The following is an 11539-nucleotide window of genomic DNA, read 5'->3' on the forward strand; positions in this document are numbered from 1 at the left end:
AGATGCTCTAATGTGTGGTGATACACTGCATCTACTGATGGAAATGTGTATGCATCTGCTAGTGCCTAGTGGGCTCTAAACCAGTGTGTTGCAATAATTTTGACTACTGCTTTATTGAGGAGGTTAAAATGCATTTGAATGAAATCCCATCAAACGTAGAATTGGGGTGTCTTAGAGCATCTCTAGTCCATCCCCAAAAGCTAAATATGGGGCGAATTTTTTTGGTTTGGGGAATTATCACTCATCTGGCACATCCCCCATTTCCTTTAATCCCCCAAAAAATAGCTTTTCATCCCCCTAAAGTTCCCTGCAGCCCATATTTGCTCTGGGAGAGGCACTTCTCAGTAAAAATGAGGAATACCGCTCGACCCGCTCGTCTCCCGCCCGACATGCCTCCGCAACCCGCGCCACCGGCCGTTTGCCGCCCCGATGACCAGGGAAATGGATCCCCTGATCTGTACTACACCTCCGGCCACCCTTTGCGGCGCTGGAATCCCGCCGGCGGTGGTGAATTTTGTCTCTGCGGCGGCGGCAGCGGCACCATTGTTGCGGAGGACTACTTTCTTCACCATGGACAGCTCGTTCTCTACAGCCTGCAGCAACGCCTTGTCCTGCGCCTCTTAGTCCTTCTGTCTCGCGGTCGCTCGTTATCCACATATGCCTTGCATTTGTTCAACTTGTCCATGTTGGATTTCGCTAGTTGTTTCATTTCAGTGGACAGGTTCTGCATACAACAAGGTATATATGAACTAAAGTTAAACAGTAATAGTAGCCACTTGATCACAAGAAACAGGGAAGATATGTCAAGTCGTCCATGAATTTTGGAATTGAAAGAGCACTTCTTGAGCTAGAACATGCTTCTTGGCAGCTTGCTCGCCTTGAGCTTCACCACCTCGCGGTACTCCTCAAATTGGGACAGTGTCTGCTGCGTGTTGTAACAATGGAAATTACCGCAACATGATTCTTGCATGTTGTAGGTGTTCAATGAATCGCGCAAGCCAAATGTGTGCAAATTTGAGCTTTTGGCGGATTAAGCTTGGGGGATGGACTAGTGAACAGAAGTTTAACCCCCCAAAATATGGGAATTAAAGGATGGGAAATAAGATGAGGAATTAACTTATGGGGGATGGGCTAGAGATGCTCTTAGATCCTTATCTTTTAATCACGCTGCTGCGCTCTCGTGTGTTTCATCTTAGAGACCACTTAATCTTGATTAATGCATCTGATGGAAGATATGGTGTTCCAGGGATAGGTAGGAGGATATGATACCTGAACCCCAAATGCATTAATGCCCCATCTGCGGCTCTTTATGCATGCTATGTTATTATGAAGTCAGAGTTTTGTGCTTCTGTTTTACATGGCTAGCTTGTGCTTGGTTTAGAAAGATTAAAGCAGTATGTAAGTAGCTGGATTGTTTACCTCCTTTCTATTGGAACTAGATTGAGGTAGCGTCAGATTTCGCACCAAGAATCCAGCGGGTTAGTGTATAGGATGAATAGTCTCTCGTGGGTGGTGGGTCACAGATTCAAATCAAAGAAAGTACAAGAACAAGATCGCTTGGTTGTCTTGTGGGTTCAGCGTGCCCTATAGCTGTTGATTAGTACTACACAGCTAAGATAGCTGCGTAGATAGATGGACAGTTTCTGGCATGGTGGGCAGATTGATGTTTATTTTACTTGGAGAATCAAGAGTTCGGTGTTACCTTCTACGTTGTAGGGATGTAGTCGTGTTGTACAATCCGCTCCAACTCCATCAACAATTGGAAATGTATATGCTGCTAGTATGTCGACTGTTAGTAGGCTCTAAACTAGTGCATTGCAGTTCACACTGCATGTCTGCATGGATAATTTTGAGATGAGATCCCTTTCTTACTGTATTTCTAGGGTTAAGGTGCATTTGCCTTGAACCCCATCTTATCTGGAATTGGGAGGTTCTAGTCATATCCTTGTTAGCAGAGCATGGTGCCATGGTCTCCCTGGATGTTCATCTTTGGTGATGTCTTCGTGTGGTTATCCTCTGATGTAAAAGACGACGTTCCAGGGATAGGTAGGAGAAAATAATCAGCCTAGAATAGAACAATATGTCCTCTGTTTTAAGGCGTCCGTAAGGCGTCGCTTAGGCGACGCCTAGGCGTCAGGGCGCCCTCCAGGCTCAGGGCGTCGGCCTTGCCTTAGACAGTCGTGTAAGGCGTCCGCCTTAGGCTGTAAGGCGTCTGAAGCGTCCGCCTTAGCGCCGCCTTGCACGCCTCAGACCAAATCGGACGCCTTAGCTTGTCAGGCAGGGAAACAGAGATTGCAGGCGGGAAAACTGACCTGGGTGTTAGACCTTTCAACCTGAGCATTGATAGTTGTGGATGACACTAGGAGAGTTGGGACAATTTTCGTTGGTTTATTTCTCACACAATGCCATGCCAACCCGAGGGGTTGGGGATACATATTTATAGGCTGCTAGCCAGCCAAGGCATATGCTAAGATGCTGCCAAGATGCCAGTCTAAGATGCTAGTCTAAGATGCTAGTCTAAGATGCTAACTGACAGTCCTTGATGGTCAAGAAGAGAACTCTATCCTAACAGCCAGTCCTTGATGGTCCAGGACTTTATCCTCCTAACTGCCACAAGGACCATGTGCTGCAGCCCCACAAGGACCCTAGTACACAGACTTATCCATCATTCTCCCCCTAAGTCTTGTACGTCGTCTTGTGGGAGAGTTGAATCATCCCAATCCTGGAGCAAAGTTCGAGGAACTTGACCCTCCCAAGGGGCTTGGTGAGCAGGTCTGTGAGCTGATCCTTGGTGTTGATGTAGCTCGCCTCGATGCTCCCTTCTTCCACACAGTTGCGGATGAAGTGATACCTCAGTCGGATGTGCTTGCTCCGTTCGTGGAACACGGGGTTCTTTGCCAGGGCCAGGGCGGACTTGCTGTCCACCAGGAGCTGCACCGTTCTGGTGTCTTGAACGAGAAGATCACCAAGCAGTCGAGCAAGCCAGAGCGCCTGAGTACAGGCGGTGGAGGCCGCTATGTACTCAGCCTCACAGCTGGACAGGGCCACCACCTGCTGCTTGACTGATTGCCAGCTCACGAGACACTTGACGAGGAAGAGGAGGATCCCGCTCGTGCTCTTGCTGGTGTCGATGTCGCCGGCGTGGTCGCTGTCGCTGTACCCGACGAAGTGTGCCGCCCCAGGACACCTAGGGTAGTGGAGGCCGTGGTCGAGGGTCCCTGCTATGTAGCGGACGATCCTCTTCACTGCCTGCTGGTGTTCCGACGTTGGTCGCTCCATGAACCGACTGACATAGCCGACGGAGAATGCCAAGTCCGGCCGTGTGTGAGTGAGGTAGCGAAGGCTCCCCACAAGGCGTCGGTATTGCGTAGCATCCACTTCCTCCGTCGTGCTGTCGCGGCTCAGTTTCAGCCTCTCCTCCATCGGAGTGAGAGCTGGATGGCAGTCGGTGAGCCCAGCTAGCTCAACGATGCACTTGGCGTAGGCGGACTGTCGAAGCGCGATCCCGGAGTGGTCCTGGTGCACCTCAATCCCTAGATAGAAGGAGAGGAGCCCCAGGTCACTCATCTGGAACGTGGCCTTCATGTCTTCCTTGAACGCCGCCACCTCTGCACCTTTGGTGCCGGTGATCACCAGGTCGTCAACGTAGACGCCCACCAGCAGGGCATTTCCTCCACTCCCCCGTCGGTAGACGGCAGCCTCATGCGGGCTCTGCTCGAAACCCATCTTCTTCAGCGTGGAGTCCAGCTTGGCGTTCCACGCCCTGGGTGCCTGCCGCAGGCCATAGAGAGCCTTGCGCAGGCGGAGCACCTTGCCCTCCTGGCCGGGAATCGTAAACCCAGGTGGCTGATGCACGTAGACTTCCTCCTTCAAGTCGCCGTTGAGGAATGCCGACTTAACGTCCATGTGGTGGACACGCCAGCCCTCCTGGGCAGCCAGCGCAAGGAGAAGTCGCACGGACTCCATCTGTGCCACGGGAGCGAAAGCGTCGTCGAAGTCGACTCCTTCCTGCTGCAAGAAGCCTCGGGCCACCAAGCGAGCCTTGTGCTTGATGATGGCGCCGGCTCCATCCCTCTTCAGCTTGAACACCCACTTAAGGGTGATTGCGCGATGACCACGGGGGAGGTCAGCGAGCTCCCAGGTGCGGTTTTGCTCGACCGCATCCATCTCCAACTGCATCGCGGCGCGCCATGCCGCATCTCTCTCGGCCTCTGCAAAGGACCGTGGTTCGCCGTCCTCACACGCGAGTTGTAGCTGCGCCTCCAGGTCATGTGGCATCAGTCCCGGCATCGGCTGGTCGCCGAGTAGATCATCCATCGTGCGATACCGCAGCTGTTCGCCTCCATACCATGCGTCGACCCGCTCCTCGTCGTGAGTGAGCGGGGAAGCGAACTTCATCGGGTTGTGCTCCGCGTGAGCTGGTGCTGATGAAGACGAGCTCGGAGTGGCGACCGCCGGGGCTGGAGTATGCGGCGTCGCCGGTTGTGGTGTCGTCGGTGTAGCAGGCGCCGGAGTCGATGTAGTTTTGGGGGCCGGGGTAGACGTGCCCGGTGAAGAGGAGCTGCTTGCTCCCCCAGCTTCCTTGAAGTGAGCGTACTCGACAATGAAGTCGTCATACGTCGGCGTCGAGCTGTCGTCCACCGCCTTGTCCCATTGCCACCCTCGCCCTTCGTTGAACACGACGTCTCGCGCTGTGCGCACACGTTGTGTCTTTGGGTCGAGGATGCGGTAGGCCTTTGAGCCCTCCGCGTAGCCGATGAAGACTCCCGGAGTGCTCCTGTCGTCGAGCTTGCCGATGTGGCCGAGCTCCTTGGCGAACGCAAGGCAGCCAAAGACCCGCAAATGAGAGACCGCCGGCTTCCGCCCATGCCAGGCCTCGTACGGAGTTCTGCCGTCGAGTGCCTTAGTAGGAGAGCGGTTGAGGATGTAGACGGCCGTTAGCACCGCCTCTCCCCAGAAGACAGCCGGCATCCCTCTCTGCTTGAGGAGAGCCCGAGCCATCCCCACAACCGTCTGGTTGCGCCGCTCGACGACGCCGTTTTGCTGCGGGCTGTACGGCGCGGAGTAGTGGCGCTGGATGCCCTCATCGGCGCAGTACGACGCGAATTCAGCCGCCGTGAACTCGCCGCCGTTGTCCGTGCGCAACGCGCGCAATTTGCGGCCGCTCTCCGCCTCCACACCAACCTGCGCGCGCCTGATGGCGTCCGCTGCTTCTCCCTTACTGCCGAGGATCATCACCCACATGTAGCGGGAGAGATCGTCGACGAGCAGCAGGAAGTAGCGTCGACCTCCTGGTGTGACTGGCGTCACCGGGCCGCACAGGTCTCCGTGCACGAGCTCCAGCTTCTCCTTAGCTCGAAAACTCGCCTGTTGGGGAAAGGGGAGTCGTCTCTGCTTTGTCAGTACGCAGATGTCGCAGAACTGCTCCACATGGTCGAGGCATGGCAGGCCTCGCACCATCTCCTTGGCACTTAGACGCTTCAGGGCCTCAAAGTGAAGGTGCCCAAAGCGCTCATGCCACTGCCACGCCTCGTCGTCTCGACGGACAGCGAGACAGACCGGTTGTGCCACCTGCACATCAAGGACGTAGAGTCGATTTTCACCTCTGGGCACCTTGGCGAGAAGGCGACGCTGGCGATCCCAGATGCGTAGGACCCCATGCTCAATCAGCACGCGTGAGCCGTTCTCATCCAGCTGTCCCAAGCTGATGATGGAATTCCTTAGCGCGGGGATGTAGTAGACACCGGTGAGCAGCCGGTGCTCTCCCATCTTGGTGGTGAAGATGACGGAGCCGACGCCCTTTATCTCCACAGCGGAGGCATCCCCGAACTTGACGGAGCCTCGCGCATCGGAGTCGAGCTCGGCGAAGAATTCCCTTCGACCGGTCATGTGGTGGGTGGCGCCGGTGTCGAGGCACCACCCCGTAGCCTTGTCCTTCCTGGAGCCATCGCCGAGAAGAGCGTGTGCTTTTGGCTCATCGAGGTGGATGAAAGCCTTTGCGACTGGAGTCGCTGAGGGTAGCTCAATGCTTGCATGCGCCATGAACAGAGCCGTCTCCTCCTCCTTCGCCTGTGCGACGTGAGCCTGGCCTTGTCGTGGTTGCCGACACTCATTGGCCCAATGGCCAAACCGGCCACAGTTGTGGCAACTGTTGTCTTGTGCCGGCTTGGGCTTGCCAGCGGCGCCGTCCTTGGCGCCTCCGCGGGCGTCACCTTCGGCACGTCCTTGTGCCCTGCCCGGGGGGCCTCTTCGCGCCTTACGCTGCTTGCCACGCTTGCGGCCGCCCGTCGAGGAGGAAGGCTCCCCCTTCTTCCTGTCACCAAGGCTGGGATCCCACTGCTCCCGAGTTAGGAGCAGCTTCCCGCCGGTGGTGACGGGCCCCGAGGGGGGCTGTGGCTCGTCGGTGTCGACGACCTTGAGTCGACCTATCGCCTCCTCGATCGTCATCGTGGAGAGGTCCAGCAACGACTCGATCGAGCGAGCCATCTGCTTGTACTTCTCGGGAATGCACCGAAAAAGCTTCTCAACAGCTCTCTCCTCGGTGTAGGTGGCATCGCCAAACTTCACCATCTTCTGCAGCAGAGTGTTGAGACGGAGAGCAAAGTCATCAACGTCCTCACCTGGCTTGAAGCCCAGGTTCTCCCACTCCTTACGAAGTGCCTGCAGGGTGGACTTGCGAGCACGGTCGCTGCCGATGCGTGCTGTGGCGATGGCGTCCCAAGCCTCCTTGGCAGTCCGCTTGTTGGAAAGCAAGAACTGCATCTCGGGCGGGACTGCGGCGATGAGGGTGTCCAGTGCCCGTCGATCCTCTAGGTGGTCGACGTTGCTGTCCTGGACTGCCTCCCACATGCGCCGCACCTGGAGCCTGACCTTCATGATCCCGGCCCACTCGACGTAGTTGGTTTTAGTGAGGGTAGGCCACCCAACACTGGAACCAACATCCCTGACCACAGTCCGGACCTCGTAGAGGCCGCGGTCCTGGTCGTTGCAGCCGCCGTCGCGGTGCGCGCCTCCACCTGGAGCGCGGGCGTGCTCGGCTGCCCACTGCGCCGTCCGCTCCTGCGCCACTTTGGCGCGATCTGCGCCGGCGCCGTCGTCCGCAGGCGCGGAGCTGCTGGAGCTGCCGGGGCTGCCGCGGAGTGCCTTGGCATCCGCCGTAGCCTCACGAGCTGCTTTCGCTGCTGCTGCTGCTTCTACCTCCGCCCTGGCTGCTTCTACCTCCGCTCTGGCTGCTGCCAGCTCCGCTGCAGCCAGCCTCGACACTCTTGCCGCCGCAGCAGCTGCTGCTACAGCCGCTCGCTCACGCTCCTCTGCCACGGCGCGCTCGGCCTCTTGCCGGCGCCGCATGCTCGAGGTAGCCGTGTGCTGAGAGCGACCTGCAGACATGGCTCGCTGCAGGGGGGCTGTTGCGTGAAGAGGAGGCTGATGAAGACGAGCTGCTGCTCGACAGTCCGGAGGGAGGAAGGTAACCAGAGGCAGACGGAGCAGCTGCTGCTACCGACTTGGGCTGCTCACAGGAAATGCTCAGGGTGCAGGTTAACCTGGCTATGATACCACTTGTTAGACCTTTCAACCTGAGCATTGATAGTTGTGGATGACACTAGGAGAGTTGGGACAATTTTCGTTGGTTTATTTCTCACACAATGCCATGCCAACCCGAGGGGTTGGGGATACATATTTATAGGCTGCTAGCCAGCCAAGGCATATGCTAAGATGCTGCCAAGATGCCAGTCTAAGATGCTAGTCTAAGATGCTAGTCTAAGATGCTAACTGACAGTCCTTGATGGTCAAGAAGAGAACTCTATCCTAACAGCCAGTCCTTGATGGTCCAGGACTTTATCCTCCTAACTGCCACAAGGACCATGTGCTGCAGCCCCACAAGGACCCTAGTACACAGACTTATCCATCACTGGGCGGGAACACAGGCGCGGGAAACATTGGTTCAGGTGCGACCAGTTATGAGAAGGGGAAAGAGAGAGTGAATCGACGCGAGAGGTCTCTCCTGTCTCCTCTCTGGACCATTGACGGAGGCTTCCTCCTCAGATCTGCGGCAGCCGCCAGCCTCCTCCCTCCGGCCACAGTTCCTCCCCCTCCTCTCTGGCTGCAGCTCCTCCCCATCCTCCTCTGGCGCAACCCTCTTCCAGCAGATCAGCACCACATCAAGGTATGAATTCAGCCCTCTCTTCTCCCCCCTTTCCCCCTCTCCTCTTTCTTCCATCCAGCAGTGTAGCTTGCCATGCTTGCCTGCTCTGTTATGCACAGCTCCTCTACTAACTGTTAGGTGCTGCCTCTCTTATGCACAGCAGTGTAGCTAGATGTGCTTGCCTGCTCCTCATCTGCATCTGTTTCTTCCCAGATCTGCTTCTCCACCCACAAGGCAGCAGCCCCACCACTGCTTCTCTCCTTCCCCATGCTTGATCTGGCTGCTCTAGTGATTTGGCTCTTCTCTCTTTTTCTTTGACAGTAGCCAGGTGTACCTGCTCTGATGGATCTAGCCAATGATCCTAGGAGAAGAGCTAAGATGATCCAGCCTGGAAGTATGGGTTCTGGCCAGATTTAGAGAGGAAAGATTTACTCCAGTGTACATTGTGTGGCAAGATAGTCCATGGTGGAGTGAGAAGGCTAAAGCAGCACTTTTCTGGGGGTTCCAGTGATGCGGATAAGTGTCCCGAGGCATCCATGGAGATTAGGATAGAGATGCACAATTCCTTAAACACTAGAAAGTTTAAAGCTATGGAGCGATATATTGATGAGGATGATGAAGCTGAACTTCAAAGGCGCCGTTCTGTCATATACACAAGATGATTTGAGGCCTATGCTTTGGTAACAGTTTATATGTTAATGTTAGTTGTTAAATCTCCTAATTGGTGGCCATCTATTATATATGTATGTACAATTTATTAAGTTAATGCTAGTTGTTAAATCTCCTAATTGGCTGCCATATATTATATATGCACGTGTCTAAGGCGTCGCCTCGCCTTACGCTTTAGCGCTTAGGTGGTGAGGCGCCCCCCCAGCGCCTCGCCTCGCCTTACCGCCTTAAAAACATAGAATATGTCTCCTGCGAGCTACCTGTCTACGCAGTGCATTTTATCCCGTCCATAGCTCTTTATGTTGATTATGTAGTTATTAGATGGCTGACTTACAGTTTTCATACCAGAAAGGCCATGTGTTGCACCATTCATAAAAGGTTACGAAACAGTCAATTTCATTCTCTCAGCTTTCATTGTTTCTATTGTTGTTTTACCTCAGGGCGGACGAGGAACCCGTTGATCCCAAGAAGTATCTTGAGGAGCGGTGCAAGCCACAGTGTGTAAAACCACTGTATGAGTATGAGGTGTGCTCTTACTTTCTTTTGTTGTAACACCCTCTTAATTTTGATGGGGGAATTTATGTGACATATTTCCATTATGGAAGTTACGAGAAATGACACTCTTTGGTCAGCATAATTATGAAACTATTTGGCCATGTGAATGTGGAAGTTTTTCCGCTGTGATATTCATGGTATTTTTGTATTGAAGCTCTATTTTAATTTTCAAGTTCAAATATCACCCTTCACATCCTAAGAAAAGTTGCATAGCTCAATTTTGTTACTTTCAGTAGTGACAATCTGTTCAATTATTTCAGTGAAAGTTAAATAATAGCTTGTAGATTGGTGCACTGTGAAGGTTTAATATAATCCTCTATTCCTCTATGATGCTGTTTCCAAAACACAGTATATTCGGTAACTGATCAGAACTACTATCATTTGCTCTGTTGGAACAACACAAATGTCCGACTTAATTGTAAGGTTGAAAACCATTTGGATCTTCATCGACTTAGCAGTATTCTTCTTCATACTCAATTTGATTTTTCATCGCCATGCTGTTTGATTTATGTCAACATGATACTCCTATGTGATTACTTCTCCAACCTGTGTGGTGGCTGTTTGATGCACAGAAATGTATCAAGAGAGTCGAGGCCGATGATACTGGGCACAAGCACTGCACTGGGCAATATTTTGACTACTGGTCATGCATCGATAAATGTGTAAGTACTTTCTCTCAAGTCAGAGATGGATACTGTTAAACAAAAGCTATAAGAAAGCACTGCCAAGATTGAAAATAACATGCCTCGTATATGCATCTGCAGGTAGCACCAAAGCTCTTTGAAAAGCTGAAATGATATTGGGGCGCTACTTTCAGTGAGTGAGCCTGGTCATTGGCCAGAACTTTGTTCAAGTTGAAATATTTGACGAGTCTGCAAATTGTCCTGTGACTGTGTTTCGATTTCATGAACTTGTAATAAGAGCAACTATCTTGACACTGTTTGCAACCATTGATTTATGTTTGGCTAAGCACTGATGACAACTATAACAATTTGATGTCTGTCGATACAGTTCTGGTACTGAACATTTTTCTCGTCGAGATCATATCCAACACAAATAGACAAGATTTCAACAACACATAGCTAAACTGTGCAGGCACCATGTTATGACCCATGAATTGGAGGTGATTTCTGGCTATAAAAAACATTTGAGGAATATATGTTCTCTAAATGTTTGAATCAAATATTTGCTTGAAAATTACATGAAAAGAAACAACACTTTGTGATCATTCCACTTCTTTATTTGTTATCTATACTCCCTCTGTGCTGAAATATAATACAACAACAACAACAACAAAGCCTTTGATCCCAAACAAGTTGGGGTAGGCTAGAGGTGAAACGGCCCTGCTATACATACGACACATTTGCATCGGATGACTGTATGATCATATGTGGCAGCGCTGCAGCGAGTGTGCATGCACGACGGGTTTGGGTTTGGGCTGGACTCTAGGCACGACGGGTTTGGGTTTGGACTGGACTCTAGGCACGGCCAGGAAGGATCATACAAATCGTATGCACACAGTCGTCGTGTGTGAAGCAATTCGGAGAGGTGAAACCCATAAGATCTCACGACCAACTCATGGCTTTGGCACATGGATAACAAGCTTTCACGCACCCCTGTTCATAGCTAGTTCTTTGGTGATACTTCAATCCTTTAGGTCTCTCTTAAGAGACTCCTCCCATATCAAATTCGGTTTACCTATGCCAAAATATAATGTATTAAAAAAATTACAAGTCAATTTTTCTATGTTTGGCCATGTGTAGAAAAAAATATCAACATATAAAATACCAAATAAATAGAATATGAAGAAATATTACATAATGGATCTAATGATACTAATTTGGTATTGTATGTACTACTATTTTTTCTATAAACATTTTTTAAATGGCCTATAAACATTATCAATGTACTCCCTCTTTCGCGTTTTTCAAGACTCGCCTTTGACTATTGATAAGATTAATAGTACATGAGATATATCATTGGAAGCTACTTTCACATACGAATTTGACGGTATGCTTTGTGTAACTTGCATGCCATATATTATTGCTCTAACATTTGGTCAAAATTAGCTTCGAAAAATGCATTAGGCCCTATATACATGGAAGAAGGGAGTAGAAACATTTTACTTTTGAAAATGGTTTGCCTTGTATTTTGGAACATAGGGAATATGTG

The 11539-nt window shown here is 51.7% G+C and overlaps 1 protein-coding gene across 1 annotated transcript in view; it reads left to right on the plus strand.

Moving 5' to 3' along the window:
• LOC119295415 (cytochrome b-c1 complex subunit 6-like) overlaps positions 1-10444 on the plus strand; it is an 11695-nt gene extending 1251 nt beyond the window's left edge. The window contains exons 2-4 of the mRNA XM_037573836.1: positions 9253-9337; positions 9940-10029; positions 10132-10444. Of these exons, the coding sequence (XP_037429733.1) occupies positions 9253-9337; positions 9940-10029; positions 10132-10164 (208 nt within the window). The 3' untranslated portion in view covers positions 10165-10444. The remainder of the gene's footprint in view (positions 1-9252; positions 9338-9939; positions 10030-10131) is intronic.
• The last annotated feature ends 1095 nt before the right edge of the window (positions 10445-11539 follow it).

Source organism: Triticum dicoccoides, chromosome 4B, assembly GCF_002162155.2.
Source record: "Triticum dicoccoides isolate Atlit2015 ecotype Zavitan chromosome 4B, WEW_v2.0, whole genome shotgun sequence".
Lineage (NCBI taxonomy): Eukaryota > Viridiplantae > Streptophyta > Magnoliopsida > Poales > Poaceae > Triticum > Triticum dicoccoides.